The following is a 15,299-nucleotide window of genomic DNA, read 5'->3' as shown; positions in this document are numbered from 1 at the left end:
GGTAGGGGCTTCATATTTTTTTCAGGGTATGCTGAGCTACAGATAAAGCACTATACCATAATACGTCTTTTATAGGCCTAAATGCTCTAACTCCAAATTGGCTCTCTTCTGAGAACACTGCTTCCCCTGCAGCTCTTTCAAGTTCTGCCACAGCCTCTATAGCATTGTGCCTGGGTGGGGAAGGGATCTTTCTTGCTCCTCGTTGCCACTTTCAGACCGTTCTCCCCACTTTCTCCCTAAAAACACTCTGTGGTAAAATTGCCGTCATTGCACTATGTCACCTGTTACCTCTTCCTGTTGCTATCACCAAATTTATTTCTTTGATGATTCTAGCTATCACTTTCAGAAAATCTATTTATAACCTAATTCTTCGTGATTTTCACATCCACATGGTTGATATTTGCAGTACCGACTTCTCAGTGCCTCGAACTCTCTCCCACCAACGTTTTTGTACCCTTCTCCTGTCCTGTTTACTTTAAACATTAACTTATAAGGCCATACCCTAGTTTTTGTTATTACCTACAGCTAGATCTCCTCCATGATTTCGCCTCTTTTCTCATTCCAGCTCATTCCCTCTAGTGTTCTGACTCTAATAATTCTTTGATCTCATTAGGACCTACTAGCCATTGATACTACCACTTTTTCATTGTCCTTCATAATCATGTGTTCACTTCTCTTCCTGCCTAGCTTAAAACCCACAGTCCTTTGCTATGATCATTTCCTTAGAGACTTCCTTAACATTCTTGCCCTGCCTCACTTCATTGTGCTTGTCTTATAAAATCCCAGTCCTGCATAAATCCAGTTTTGTGCCTAATCTGTGCCTGTACCTGCACAGCTAAATGTGCCTAGAGAAAAACACAACTATGCTGACTGGCCTCACTTTAAATTTAAATGTTTGAAAGGCTGCCAGACAGTACTACTATGTTTCCCTAGTTCATTTCCTCTGTCACTTTCATAGTTAACCATTTGAAACCTTTTCCTGTCCTCTCAAGTTAATTATACCTTTCCTTCATTCTTATTCTTGACTGATAACCTTTCAGTTTCACTGGGACAACTAAAGCAAACTGAAGGAAACTTACATAAGTTCCCTTTATGACCTTTACCCATCTATCTGTACTTGCACACATATATTCTGCCTTCTCTCTTATTATTGTGAATAAACCGTGTTCCTAAATAAGGTTTACCTTGTCCGTTAAACCTTCCATTTCAAACTTTTCCTCTCTTATTTTTTCTTTCCAGTCAGCTTCTGTTGTCTGCTGTTTCTGCCAGTTCTCATTCGTGGTGTTTTGTCAACTTGTGTGCTTAGTTATCATTGATTGTGTGCTGGGCACTATATTTGAAAAATAATTTGTGGAAATAATTTGAGCCCTAGGATGATATTATCTTTCATAGAAGAGTTTTGTTTGTTTCTATCAGGTATGAGGGGCTACTAGCAGTCTGGAATCATCTTAATCCAAGTTCACAGTTTGAGATTTTCTGAGCCGTCTTGACGATGTGAAGCTAGGCTGCAATCTGTACGAATATCTTTTCTTTCCGTTTATTTTTACTCTTAAAGTGGAGCCCTTTGAAAGCCTAAGTCCCCACCTTTTGTGGACTTCAGATTCCAACCTTTGACCAAAAGCACTACTCAGTTTCTGAACACACCCAGGGCCAAAGTAGCTCTAAGTATGTGTTCATCTCTCTGCTGTCTTTTTCAGAATATTGGCTTGAAAGTCCCTCACTACTTTGTCAGTATTTGATGCTTTTAACTTAATTTTCAAAAAGTTTCGTCAGGCAAATTGAATTACTTGCTTCATTAATGGGAGTGGAAACTCTCCAGCTCCACCATTTTCTCTGAAAACCTGATACAGTTTTAACTACTACCATTCCTCTAAACCGCTCTTGCGAAGATCATCAAAGACCTTCCCATTACTAAATCTAGTAGCCTTTCTCAGTCTTCACCTAACTTGACATCGACCCAGTAGATCTCCTGCTCCTCAGGCAAACATTTTCTTCACTCCACATTCATCTAGTTCTCCTCTTATCTCAGTGATAGCTTCTTCTTAGTCTTCTTCGCTAGTTCCCCCTCAACTCCCTGACCTCTGTAAACATTGGAGAGCTCTAAGGCACAGTTTTTAGAACTCTTCTCTTTTCTTTATTTATCTGTTCTTTAGATAGCCTTAAACAGTCTCAGGGCATTGGATACTGTTTATATGCAGATGACTTCATAAATTTTACCCCTAGCCAGGACCTCACTCCTGAATAGCCAATGACCTACTTGACATCCTTACTTGAATGCCTAACAGACATCTCAAATTAAATACATCCAAAACCGAACTCCAAACTTGCTTCTCTATCTCTTTTGACAGCAATTCCACTCTTCTAGTCCCTTAGTCAAAAATCTTAGAGTCATCCTTTATCATTCTATTTCTCTCATAAGCCACATCCGAATTACCAACAAAAAACTGCTGGCTCTACCTTAAAACATATCCAAAGATTTGACCATTTCTTACCACTTCCCCACCACCAACTCTAGTCCAAGCCATCATCACCTCTTACTGGATTATTTCAATAGTCCTCTCAATGTCTCCTTCTACCCTGTCCTCATATTTGCAGTACAACACCCAGAGTAACATTTAAAAAATTTAAGTCAAGTCACGTCATTCCTTTGCTCAGAATCTTCCAGAGGCTTCCCATCTTATTCAGTAAAAGCTGGAGTCTTTTGAGTAATCTATAAGATCCTGTATAATCTGGTTTCTTGACATCTTTCTGACTTCATTTCCTACCATTCTTCCCCTTATGCACTTTCTTCCAGTCACCTTGGCCTTCTTGCTAATAGTAGAACATGCTAAGTACACGGTCAGGTTCAAGGACCTTGCGTTTGTTCTTTCTTCCTGGAAAGCTCTTTCCCCAGATTTCCTGTGGCTTGTTCCCTTACCTCCTTCTGATATTGCTCAAATGTCACTTTCTCAGAGATGCTTTATCTACCTACTCTATTTACCACTTCACCCCCCACCCTACTTTCTGTCATATCCCCTCTTCCCTGCTGTTTTGTGTTTCTCTACTGCACTTACAATCTCCTAGTGATGAAAGTATTTTTGGGCATAAAGACCTTTCTGATACCTTACAAGCCATACCACTTAGCTATTTCTCCTATGAGGAAGGCAGACCTTGAATTAGATTTCAGTAATTTGTATGTCCTGTAGTGTCTTTGTTCCTTTCAGTTCTATAGAATTGCATTTTTATACCCTCAGATATGGGAAAGAATCAAATTTGAATTATTGTAGGCAGCTATAACTGTAAATATTATTTGTTTTTGTGATAATCTAGGGCAGGAAATATCTATAGAAGTTAAGCATTTTATTAATATAAATAAAATGAATATTTTCACTATACTGTATTCTAGAATGGAAGATGTTTTTGGACAAACATATATTTATACATATATATGTATATGTGTATGTGTGTGTGTATAAAATAAAATATGGACTACTATTCATCCTGCAGAATTAAATAACTTAGTTATTTTCAAATCAGCATATATGTCATTGTGTGTTAAGACTAGAGTTTTTACCAAAAAATGATAACTACTAATATTGATTGTACAGCTGACCAGGTAGACCCAATAGAAATTAAAATTAAATGACATGTTGTAGCAGACAGGGTCTCCCCTACTTATCATCAGATAGCGATGGTTCTTCCACTTGCTTTAAACCTTTCCTTGATGGTTCTGTTTTTGCACCTCTGGCTAATGGATTTGGGGTATCAATGTGAGGATGAGAAAATTCCAAGAATGACAAGCCACTCCATCTTTATAGTCACTGATACTGAAATGAGGCATTTAAATTCCATTTTATGTGAAAACTAATTATAGAGAGTGTGGTAGAGAGGGCTCTATGACCTCTTCGTGTTGCCATAAGTCAGGCTGTGCAGTGGAAAACCTTTTGTAAAGTGAACCCTTGAAAAAGGATACTTTGACCTCAGAAACATGTTTATCTCTTTGAGTACGTATTTGGTTCTTGATGTTAAAATGCCTCTGCCAGGGATTTATCAAAAATGATAAGGTTTGGAATAAATACACCGCAAATCTCAAACACACTGAAACGATGAAGCAAAATTAGATATCAGAGTTTAAGGAAACCAGTAACTTACCATCTGATACTTTGTGTTCACAGTTAAGCAAATCTTTGCAGATTCGTGCTGGGTTATCTCGTGTGCCAAGAGGATTCTTGATGCTGTGCAGTAAATTGCTAAGGTAGTTCAAGGTTTCGAATATCTCTGCACTGTGGTCAATTAAGGTCACTTCAGTATTCTGGTAGCTCTGCCAAGTCATTGTGAGAATCATATTAGCAAAGAAGCTTGGAGCAGTCATTACCAGCATGTAACCCAAATGATCAACACGGAGCAAGGCAGAAGAAAAATGTACTCCTGTTGTGTGCAAGGAGTTGGGAGTAGGATGTAAAGAACAGTTTATATTTAACTATAGGCATATTTGTATATTTTATTAATCTTGATCCTAATAAAAGCTTAAATTCACACTCAAAAGTCTAGTTTTCAAGCTGACATAAAACTTAATTACTATGCCTACTGCATAATTTGAAAAAAACCTATATTATGAATAAATAGAGCTTAAGTAGGAAAAATGAGTAGTGATGATAGATAGATCCCATTTTAAGAAATGGCTAACTTCATTAAACTGTTTCTTCTATAGTACCAAATTCTTATTTTAAAAAATCCTTTAACAATATTATATTTTTGTTTCAAATGTTTTCCTTAAAAAACATCTGATGCATACATTTCTGTTTATTAAAATTGCTTACTTTGTCCTTAAAATTTTTTCATTACTTTTAATCTCTTTTAAATACAGGCTTTGAGATAAAGTCACATTTGGGCCTCTGAAAGAAATTTCTGTTTAATTTGTAGATTGAGAGTGCCAGTGTAAATAAAGCCAGATCTATTACCTCCATCTGTAGGGCAGTATGTGATTCAATCAGGGCTTGAATAGCAGCATTGATATCCATTTGTTTCTGTGTAAAACAAAACCATTTGAGATCAGCAATAAGATCAACACTGAGTGCTCTAAAGTAAAGCCTATAAATTCTGAAAGCACTGCTGTTAAAGTATACTAGACTTATTATCTAAAAGGGGTTTGTAACTCTTATGGTTAGACAGATCTTGCAAGTATTGCCTGACTATCCGAAAGGACAATATGCTGCTTTCATCCAAATCTCAAAAGTCTCCTAATTAAAACAGGACCAAAGTCTAGAGTTCTCAAATGAAAAACTATTTGTCTCTGCTGCATAAAAACACAGAAAAAAGTTACTCACATGGAAGAAGAATGAAATATGATCCCCTCAGTTAATAAATTGTAAAGTGAAGAATAAATAACTGTAGTAATTTTTAACATTCTTGGAAGGAAAATAGAATAAAATATTACTGTCCTGAGGTAGTCACCACATTAGTTTAATCTGATACTTCTGCGGTCTTAAAAACAATTTCTGAAGTTGGAAAAAGTATCATTAGTCCCAAAAGAAATAATACATCATGAATCCAATCTCCTCCTGCATTTAATAAAATATATTTTTAGAGAAAGACCCAACCTAACCATTAGTAAAAAGTCTTTTCGTATTTTATTTTTTAAAAAGCTTGGAAACTAAGAAGCATGAGTTGGGAGAAAGTTCTGTGAAATGGCATCTGTGTGAGCAAATCGAGCGATCTAATTTCTTTCAGAATGATTGTACTGCTGAGATATCTTTTTACTTGGCAGCCCATACAATAGAAACTCTTTTCAACAGATCTCTCATAACTCATGGTTGGTAATTTGAAAAACTATTTAAAATGATGGGACAATCAACAAAATGTACTCATCTTTGCCTCAACATGTGGTTTTCATATTGGAAAATACTTGACTCATTCTGCATATGTACACTGCCAAACACATATTGAGGAAAAAATGGTAAGCAAACAATACAAAACAAAACAACCTTGCCCTTGTAGAGCTGAAGTTTAGAGGTCGATAAAGGCATTAATCAAATAATCTCAAAAATACACATTTACAAATTGTGATACGTGCTATAAAAGAAAAGTGCATGGACCTATGAGAGAAATTACGGGGTATGAAATCTGGGGGATATAAGAGATTTGGAAGGACTAGATCAGCATAGGCTTCCCTGAGGTGGTGATATTTGAGCTGAGATCTGAAGAATAAATATGAATTGTTAGGAGAAGGGCTGGGAGAGCTTTCCAGGCAGAGGTAACAACTTTGCACAAAGGCAGTGAGATAGAAAAGCATGGCCTATTCAAGAAGAAGAAAGGCTTAGCATAAAATGTTCTGTGCAGATTAAATAATTCTGACCATCATTCTTGTGAGAATTGGCAGACTTTGGACATGGGTCACAAAAATATATTGGGAATAAATATGGGCAACTGAATTAAGTAGTAAACAATAGCCACCTTTATATTTTCCAGTTGTTTGTGGTTAGGGCTTTGATCTTAGAAAAACTAGCAATAAGCAGTTCTCAGGCGCTTCAGACTCAGGACCCTTTTGTACTTTTAAATATTATTAAGGGCTTTAAAGGACTTATATTTATGTGCCTTACAGCTTTTGATATTTAACATAGTAGGAATTAAAATATAAATTTTAAAACTATGTGTTAATTGCCTTAAAACAATAAATCCATTATATGTTAATATAAATAAACATTTTTTTAATGAAAAATAACTATTTTCCAAACAAAAAATTAGTGAGAAGAGCGGTACTGTTTTACACTTTTGTACATCTCTTTAATGTCTGGATTAATAGGAGATAGCTAGATTCTCATATTTGCTTCTATATTCAGTCTATTAAAGTGTTACTTTAGCTGAACTGTATGAAGAAAATCCAGCCTTAAAAAGATATGTAGTTGGAAAAAAGATTCTTTTAGTATCCTTTTCAGATAATTGTGGATATTCTTCTTTGATATTCTACCAGAACTTGATAAGTGGTAGTTTCTTGAAGGTTAGTTGAACTGTGAAATCTGAAACCGTATCTACAATGTATCTATTTTATATTCTTTTATATTAAAATCTATTGATCTATCTTAAACTTTGAAAGAATCGTTTACCAATGCATGATTTTAGTAAAAATCATGATTTTGGTTAAAATCATGCATTGATCATTGGAAAATAACGGTTCATGAAATAATGCAGATTTTCCAAAGAGTGACACATTTCATTATGTCATATCAAAAGATTACATTCGTTAACATCATCACCAATCTCATCAGAAAAATGTAAGTACTGGTAAGTTGTCAAACTTGTAATAGATACAAGCATTCCTCAGTTGTTATTGTTGCTTGAAAGTTTGAAATTTACCATTGGTATCAAATTGTCAGTTGTTTTCCTTGAAATGACAGGCTCACTTCATTCATTTTCAAGAAAATATCTGCCAAATACTCATGTCTGAATAACATTATCATTCTGTCGAGTAAAAATGGTGTTCCATGAAAAAAGCAGCTAGTTCAGTTTGCAACTGAAACAATTCTACAAGTGCTTTTATTTGAGGCAACCATTGTACTTCAATATGCAGAAATGCTTTATATGTTCTTCCATTTCATCACACAGAATATTAAAAAGATGTGTACTAAAGATTAGAGACCTAGGAGACAGCAAAATGGTGGCATAATGACCTCCCAGAATTCTCTCTTCTATAAAAGCAATGAGAAAACTGGAAAAAAATGTAAGAATGAAGTTTTTCAGAATTACAGAAATTAACAGAATGCTTGCAGCAACCTGGGGAGCATTTATGAAAAATAGCTTAATTTCAGTAAGGGCAGTGAGCTTTGTAAAGCTTTAATCTGTCCTATTCCCATGCCTCTCTTTCCAGCTCTGTGGCAGCCTTGAAAACAAGAAGCCTGGAAACCACAGGAGGGAGCAGAATGGGGCTGGAGTTGCTTCAAAGCCTTATTTCCAGCGAAATGTCATTATTTGACCTTTCTGGTGGTTCCCTTAAAGACTTGCAGGACTGTCTTTATTTTACCTGACTCAGAGCTCACTCAGTGCAAAAAGTCTTTCCCAAGGAACATTAAAAAAAATTTTTAGATGGAATTGTTTAACTTTGTGGCTACTGGAAACATTAGAAAACAGTCGGGGCAAACAGTAGGCTAAGAAAAGCTAGGGAATGAGATGTCCATAGAGATTCTAAAAAACTCTGACATATTCCTGGGAATCTAGAAGTCCATGTACATGCATAGGGCTGTGCACATGATCAGGAAAAACATAAGAAGGCCCTAAGTTCTGTCTTCTGGCTGACCTTCAGGCTCTGTGAAAATAGGAAATTAAAACTCGGGTATAGTTGTCAGTTGCCTGGCTGAGCACTGAAGGAATGCTCCAACATGCTCACAGAGACCCTTGGCAAAAACTGGGAGACTTCCTGGTTCTGGCATTTAAGGAAATCTCTCTCCAATCCTTAGCTGACCACTAAGCTAACAACAAAAACAACAAATAGCAACAATAAACACTGAGGTTGGGGTGAAGAATTTGACTTCCAGAGATGCCATTTTATATTTTTCAAAATGTCCAGTTTTCAAGAAAAAAATGACAAGACATGCTGAGTAACATTAAAGTATGACCCCTATACATGGGGAAAAGCCAAGCAATCAACAGAAATAGAAATTGTCCCTGAGGAAGCCCAGATGTTGAACTTAGTAGACAAAACTTTAGCTATTTTAGGTGTGTTCAAAGAACTAAAGTAAACCATGTCTACAGAACTAAAGGAAAGTATGAAAAAGATGTCTTACCAAATAAAAAATAGAAATTATAGAAAAGAACCAAGTAGAAGAAGTTTTGTAGTTGAATAATAACTGAAATCAAAATTTACTACAGAGGCTCAACTGTAGATTTCAGTAGATAGAAGAAAGAATCAGTGAACCTGAAAACAGTTTATTGAGATTATCCAGTCAGAGTCATATAAAGAAAAATGAAGCAGAAAATGAACAGGCTCAGAGATGTACAGAACATCATAAAACATACCAATGCATGAATGGTGGGAGTCTCAGAAGAGAAGAAGAGAGAAATAGGGGTAGAAAGAATATTTCAAAAAATAATGGCTGAAAATGTGCCAAATTTGATGAAAAACATTAATCTCCACATCCAAGAAGCTCAATGAATTCCCCTAGACACATCATAATCAAACTGTTGAAAGCTAAAGACAAAGAGAGAATCCTGAATGCAAAGAGAAGAGCGAATCCTGAATGCAAAGAGAAGAGACTCATCATATCCAAGGGATGAGATTTTTCATCAAAAACCATAAAGGTGAGAGGCAGTAGGATGACATATTCAGAGTGCTGAAGGAAAAAGACTATCAACCAAAAATTCTATATCCAATAAAACTATCCTTCAAAAAGGAGGAAAAAAGATATTCCCAGATAAACAAAAGCTGAGGCAATTTATCATTAGCAAACGTCCCTAGAAAAATAATAAAGGGAGTCCTTTGGACTGAAATAAAGGATACTAGGCAGAAACTTGAATACACATGAAGAAATAAAGAGCACTGGTAAAGATAACTATACAGGTAACTATAAAAGACAGTATAGATCCCAAACAGCCAAACAATCTTGAAAAAGGACAACAAACTTGGAGGTCTCACACTTCACTTTCAAAACTTACTACAAAGCTACAGTAATCAAAACAGTGTGGTACTGGCATACAGACAGACATACAGACCAATGGAATAGAGTGCAGGAATAAACCCTCACATATATGGTTAAATAATTTTTGAGAAGGGTACCAAGGCCATTCCCTAAGGAAGGAATAGTGCTGGGAAAATTTGATATCCACATGCAAAAGAATGAAGTTAGACTCCTACCTACATCATAAACAAAAATTAACTCAAAATGGATCAGATAATTAACTGTAAGACCTAAAACTATAAAACTCTTGAAGAAAATATATGGGAAATGCTTCATGACATTGGATTTGGCACTGATTTCTTGGAGATGAAACCAAAAGCAAGGTAAAACAACAACAACAAAACCCTGATAAATTGGACTACATCAAAAACTTCTGTGCAAAAATCAACAGAATGAAAAGGCAGCCAAAGGAATGGGAGAAAATATTTGCAAATCATATATATGATGAGGGATTAACATTTAGAATGCATAAAGAACTCCTATAACTCAACAACACAACAAAAGTAAGCAACCCAATTCAAAAATGGGCAAAAGACATTTTTCCGAAGAAGATATGTAAGCCAGTTTCGCCAAAGAAGATACATATAAGCCAGTGAGCACATGAAAAGATGCTTAACATCTGTAATCATTAAGGAAATGCAAGTCAAAACACAGTTATCTGCCACTTCACACCCCTTAGGATGGCTGTTATCAAACAAGCAGAATATAACAAATGTGAGGGAGGATTTGGAGAAATTGGAACCCTGTGTACTATTGGTGGGAATGTGAAATGGTGTACTTGCTATGGAAAACAGTATAGCAATTCCTCATAAAGTTAAACATAAAATTACCATATGATCCAGCAGTTTCACTTCTGGGTATATATGGAAATGAATTAAAGGCAGGGACTCTTTAATCCATATGGAGTTAATTTTTGTGTATGGTGTTAGGTAGTGTCCTAATTTCAGTTTTTTACATATAGCTGTCCAGTTTTCCCAGCACCACTTATTGAAGAGGCTGTCTTTTCTCCATTGTATGTTCTTGCCTTGTCATAAATTAGGTGGCCGTTATGTGCGTGGGTTTATCTCTGGGCTTTCTATCCTGTACCATTGACATATGTTTTTGTGCCAGTACCATACTGTCTTTTTTTTTTTGGCTGCGTTGGGTCTTCGTTGCTGCTTGCGGGCTTTCTCTAGTTGCGGCAAGCAGGAGCTACTCTTTGTTGTGGTGCTTGGGCTTCTCATTGCGGTGGATTTTCTTGTTGCAGAGCATGGCCTCTAGGCCCACAGGCTTCAGTAGTTGTGGCACGCAGGCTCAGTAGTTGTGGCTCATGGGCTCTAGAGCGCAGGCTCAGTAGTTGTGGTGCACGGGCTTAGTGGTTCCATGGCATGTGGGATCTTCCCAGACCAGGGCTCAACCCCCTGTCCCCTGCATTGGCAGGAGGATTCTTAACCACTGTGCCACCAGGGAAGCCCCATACTGTCTTGATTACTATAGCTTTGTAGTATAGTTTGAAGTCAGGGAGCCTGATTTCTCCAGCTCCGTTTTTCTTTCTCAAGATTGCTTTGGCTATTCAGGGTCTTTTGTGTTTCCATACAAATTGTAAAATTTTTTGTTCTAATTATGTGAAGAATGCCATTGTTAGTTTGATAGGGATTGCACTGAATCTGTAGATTGCTTTGGGTAGTATAGTCATTTTCACAATGTTGATTCTTCCAATCCAAGAACATGGTATATTTCCCCATCTGTTTATGTCATCTTTGATTTCTTTGATCAGTGTTTTATAGTTTTCCGAGTACGAGTCCTGTGCCAAATGTAAAATCGTTAGCTGGTGGGAAGCAGCAGCGTAGCACAGGGAGATCAGCTCGGTGCTTTGCGACGACCTAGAGGGGTGGGATAGGGAGGGTGGGAGGAGGGCTCAAGAGGGAGGGGATATGTGGATGTATACATGCATATGGCTGATTCATTTTGTTGTGCCACAGGGTCTAGCTCAGTATTGTGAAGCAGTTATACTCCAATAAAGATATATTTAAAAAAAAAGGCAGGGGCTCAAACAGATATTTGTACACCTATGTTTATAGCAGCATTATTCACGATAGAAAAAGGTGGAAGCAACCCAAGTGTCCATCTGGATAAACAAAATGTGGTATATACATACAATGGAAATTATTCAGCGTTAAAAAGGAAAGAAATTCTGACACATGCTACAACATGGATTAACCTTGAAGACATTATGCTAAGTGAAGAAAGCCAGACAAAAAAGTTCAAATACTATATGCTTCCACTTATAGGAGGTATCTAGAGTAGTCAAATTAATAGAGAGATAGAAAGTAGAATGGTAGGTTTTTAGGGACTGGGGAAGGGAGGAATGGGGAATTACTGTTTAGTGGATCAGAGTTTCAGTCTTAGATGATGAAAAAAGTTCTAGATGTGACTGGTGGTGATAGTTGCACAGCGGTGTGAATGTACTTAATGCTACTGAAGAGTACACTTAAAGATGGTTAAAATGATACATTTTATGTATATTTTACCACAATTAAAAAAAATAAGTAAATAAGTATGCTCATTATCCCTTACAGCTAACCATCCCACTTCTGGGAACAGGTCTTAGAGATATTCCACAAAATATGTATATGGACAAGACATGCATACTGTTTGTATTAGGAAAAAGATTGGAAACAACACCACCCATGAATAGAGGACTGGATGGATGAATAAACTGTAGGATATTCTTAATTGAAATGACCATGGTTCGTTTTCTTTGAGAATGTGGCAATGGAGAATACAGTGACTTTTAGTAGATTAGTAGTGTAGCATTTGGTACTAGATTCAAGCTAAGGTACTAGCAATTTTAGCCACCAACAGTACAAATGTCAACTCAATGAAAAAGGCAGGGTTTTTTCCCCCACAATAGGCATTAGAAAGAAAAGAATGTCATAAAACTTGGCTACTCATAAAATTTTTAATTCCTATAATGCCAGTGTATTCCCAAATCCTAGCTCATGCCTGGCACATAGTAGGCATTCAATTTGCTGAATTTATTTTTTCCCAAGGATAGCCTTTAGGGAGGGCAGGCCCATAGAGATGGTATTAAGATGATTTGCCTGGGAAGTCATTCAGCAACATCTAAGTGTCCCCACCTAAGTGTGAAACTCTCATTAGGTCCAATAAGGGAATCCAAAAGAAATAGCTTCTTCCATGTACTCTAATTAGAACATATTCTCACATGAAAATCGCTTAAGGTTTATAAAAACGTGCACCAAGAATAAGGAGTTATCAGGATTAGTGGGACAAATGAAGGAAATTAGGAGGATTCATTATACCTTGAGGGGACGTAATATTCACAGTTCCTTTCCAATTTATTTGAGTAAAATGCAGATCTAGTCTGGGCACCCCAGTACTTTAAGAAGTGTTATTTTCCAGCCATCTAAAATTTTAAGATCACTGGATGGTGAAAACATTTATGGGGTGGGAACTGATTTCAGGTCATGCACCTCTCCATGGTAGAGGAAATTGCTTGTTCTAGGGAACTAGGATGATACCCACAGCTGCTGCAACCTCTCAATTCACCAATCCAGGTTTCACAGCTGACCCATTAACTGGTATCATTAAGTTGAAAATTCCTTATCTCATTTAATGATTTTCAATTTTTACTATTTCCACTCCCCACGTCACACACACACACACACACACACACACACACACACACACCCATCCTTTATCCCACCAACCATTTGTGGTTAACTTTGACATCCTGTTGTAATTTTTTTGGGTCAGTTTCTAAATATCTTACCATGTGCACTGAGGTCTGGTCATCACCCTGATAATATCCTCAAATTCAAAAGCACCATCAATATATATTCCTTTTCCTGAAACATTTCTTTTTAGCTATTCTACTTTAGGAACTTGAGCAAGTTACTTATAGGTCTTAAAAAGAGGGGGCTGGACTAGGTTAGAGGTTTTCAAACTTTTCTTATCTTGACCCATAGTAATAAATACATTTTTATATCATGATAAGGTTCACACAAACATATATTTAACTGAAAACTTTTACAAAACATATTTTTCCCTACTAGTGGTGATATACTTATTATGTTTTTTTTAAATTGAAGTATAGTTGATTTACAATGTGTTAGTTTCAGATGTACAGCAAAGTGATTGCTATACATATTATAATCTATATCTCTATTTATATCTCTATTTATCTATTATTTTTCAGATTCTTTTCCATTGTAGGTTATTACAAGATATTGAATATAGTTCTCTGTGCTGTACAGTAGGTCCTAGGGTGTTCTTTTTTTGTGCTTTTCTTAAAAATTGAGTAAAATTCACATAACATAAAATTCACCATTTTAGTCATTTTAAAGTATCCAGTTTATTGCTCTGGTAGATTCACTGTGTTGTGCAACCATTACCACTATTTAATTTCACAACATTTTCATCACCTCTAAAAGAAACCCTATACCCGTTAAACAGTCACTCCCCACATTTTTCTGTTTTAATTTCATTTCAAAAGAATGCTGAGACTCACCATGTTGATCTTATGATCCACCAACTAATGAGTGACAATTCACAGTCTGAAATAATTACTAAATAATTACTAAGAAGACTTCTATCTCTAATTCTAATATGATCCTATTCCATTCTAGACATTATTTGCCTCCAAGTGAAGTCTTCTGGCTTGGAGGATTCCCACTGAAATTTTCTAAGAGTTGCAACTTGCCTGTTTGCATTTATTCATTCATTCAGTAGACACTTCTTAAGGGCTTGAATGGAAAAGAGATACAGAACACATTGCTAACTTCAGAGAGTTCACAGTCTAATACATGGAAATGGGCATGAAAATAAATGAGTATGAATGAAGAAGGGGAAGTGATCAGTTCTATCTTGCAGTGCAACGAGGGGATGGAATTAAGAGTTTCACAGAAGATATGATCATAGTTTGAGTTCAGAAGGAATATGTAGGTATTTTCTTATTGGCATGTAAACTTCTACTCTGAAAGTCTTTTTTTCAAGGCTACACTGCCACTTTCCTACAATGGTCTCTGCAAGTCCCAGAAAGACTATAAAGAAACTGGGTTTCATACTGGCCAGGAACAAGGAAGACAGAAAGGAGAGAAAGGGAAGAAGGAAACAAAGAAACTAATGTTAGTTGAGTACCTATAATGTGTCAAGCACATATACTTTTTCATTTAATCCTCCTAATAATTCCTCAAAGTATATATTCTTATCCACATTTTTCTCAGAGCAGAAACCTCTCACATGTCCTAATTCATTTTGGCTGTAGAGGAACACATACAAACATTTTTCAAGTGAGAGAGGGATGTGGTGCCCCAAAATTTGGCACTTCAATGTGAAAGTTTTCACTAAACACCTCTAATTTGCTAATGATATATGATCTTTTAGAACTTGTTCTTTATTAGGAAAGCAGCTATGATACATCAAAGTCATTATAAGGTGAGAGGGCAACTGATGAGGGTTTTTCTCACCCATGCATTGTGAGGATCCAGGAGGAAAGGAAGAACAGAGAAGTGGAGAATAATCTAAAGATTTAAAAAAGGACATGCCCACTGATGTTCATGCCAGGGAAGGTTTCAATCCCCATCAGTCAGATGGCCAGAAAGGGGGAGTAATTTTTAAAAAATCATAGAGAAATAAATAGGTGTCTTGTTT

The 15,299-nt window shown here is 36.3% G+C and overlaps 1 protein-coding gene and 1 long non-coding RNA gene across 7 annotated transcripts in view; one reads left to right on the top strand and one right to left on the bottom strand.

The window, feature by feature from the left end:
• Positions 1-15,299, bottom strand: part of COL24A1 (collagen type XXIV alpha 1 chain) — a 430,389-nt gene that overhangs the window by 9,791 nt on the left and 405,299 nt on the right. Inside the window, exons 56-57 of the mRNA XM_022580934.3 lie at positions 4,941-5,006; positions 4,132-4,300 (exon numbers count right to left, since the gene is read on the bottom strand). Coding sequence (XP_022436642.2) covers positions 4,132-4,300; positions 4,941-5,006 — 235 coding nt within the window. The remainder of the gene's footprint in view (positions 1-4,131; positions 4,301-4,940; positions 5,007-15,299) is intronic.
• The window catches only part of LOC111178362 (uncharacterized), a 75,228-nt gene that overhangs the window by 49,160 nt on the left and 10,769 nt on the right, over positions 1-15,299 (top strand). For 5 of the 6 annotated variants that reach the window (XR_016394844.1, XR_016394847.1, XR_016394843.1 and 2 more), the window contains one exon: positions 4,155-4,234. This is a non-coding gene — a long non-coding RNA (uncharacterized LOC111178362). Of the gene's footprint in view, positions 1-4,154; positions 4,235-7,843; positions 15,297-15,299 lie in introns of those variants that run through there. The other variant, XR_016394845.1, reaches the window with a different exon arrangement.

The sequence above is a fragment of the Delphinapterus leucas genome, chromosome 1, assembly GCF_059928025.1.
Source record: "Delphinapterus leucas isolate spDelLeu-1000000601 "Yukka" chromosome 1, BTC_Dleu_Yukka2, whole genome shotgun sequence".
In the NCBI taxonomy this organism is placed as follows: Eukaryota; Metazoa; Chordata; class Mammalia; order Artiodactyla; family Monodontidae; genus Delphinapterus; species Delphinapterus leucas.
This window is presented reverse-complemented; position numbering and strand designations above follow the sequence as displayed.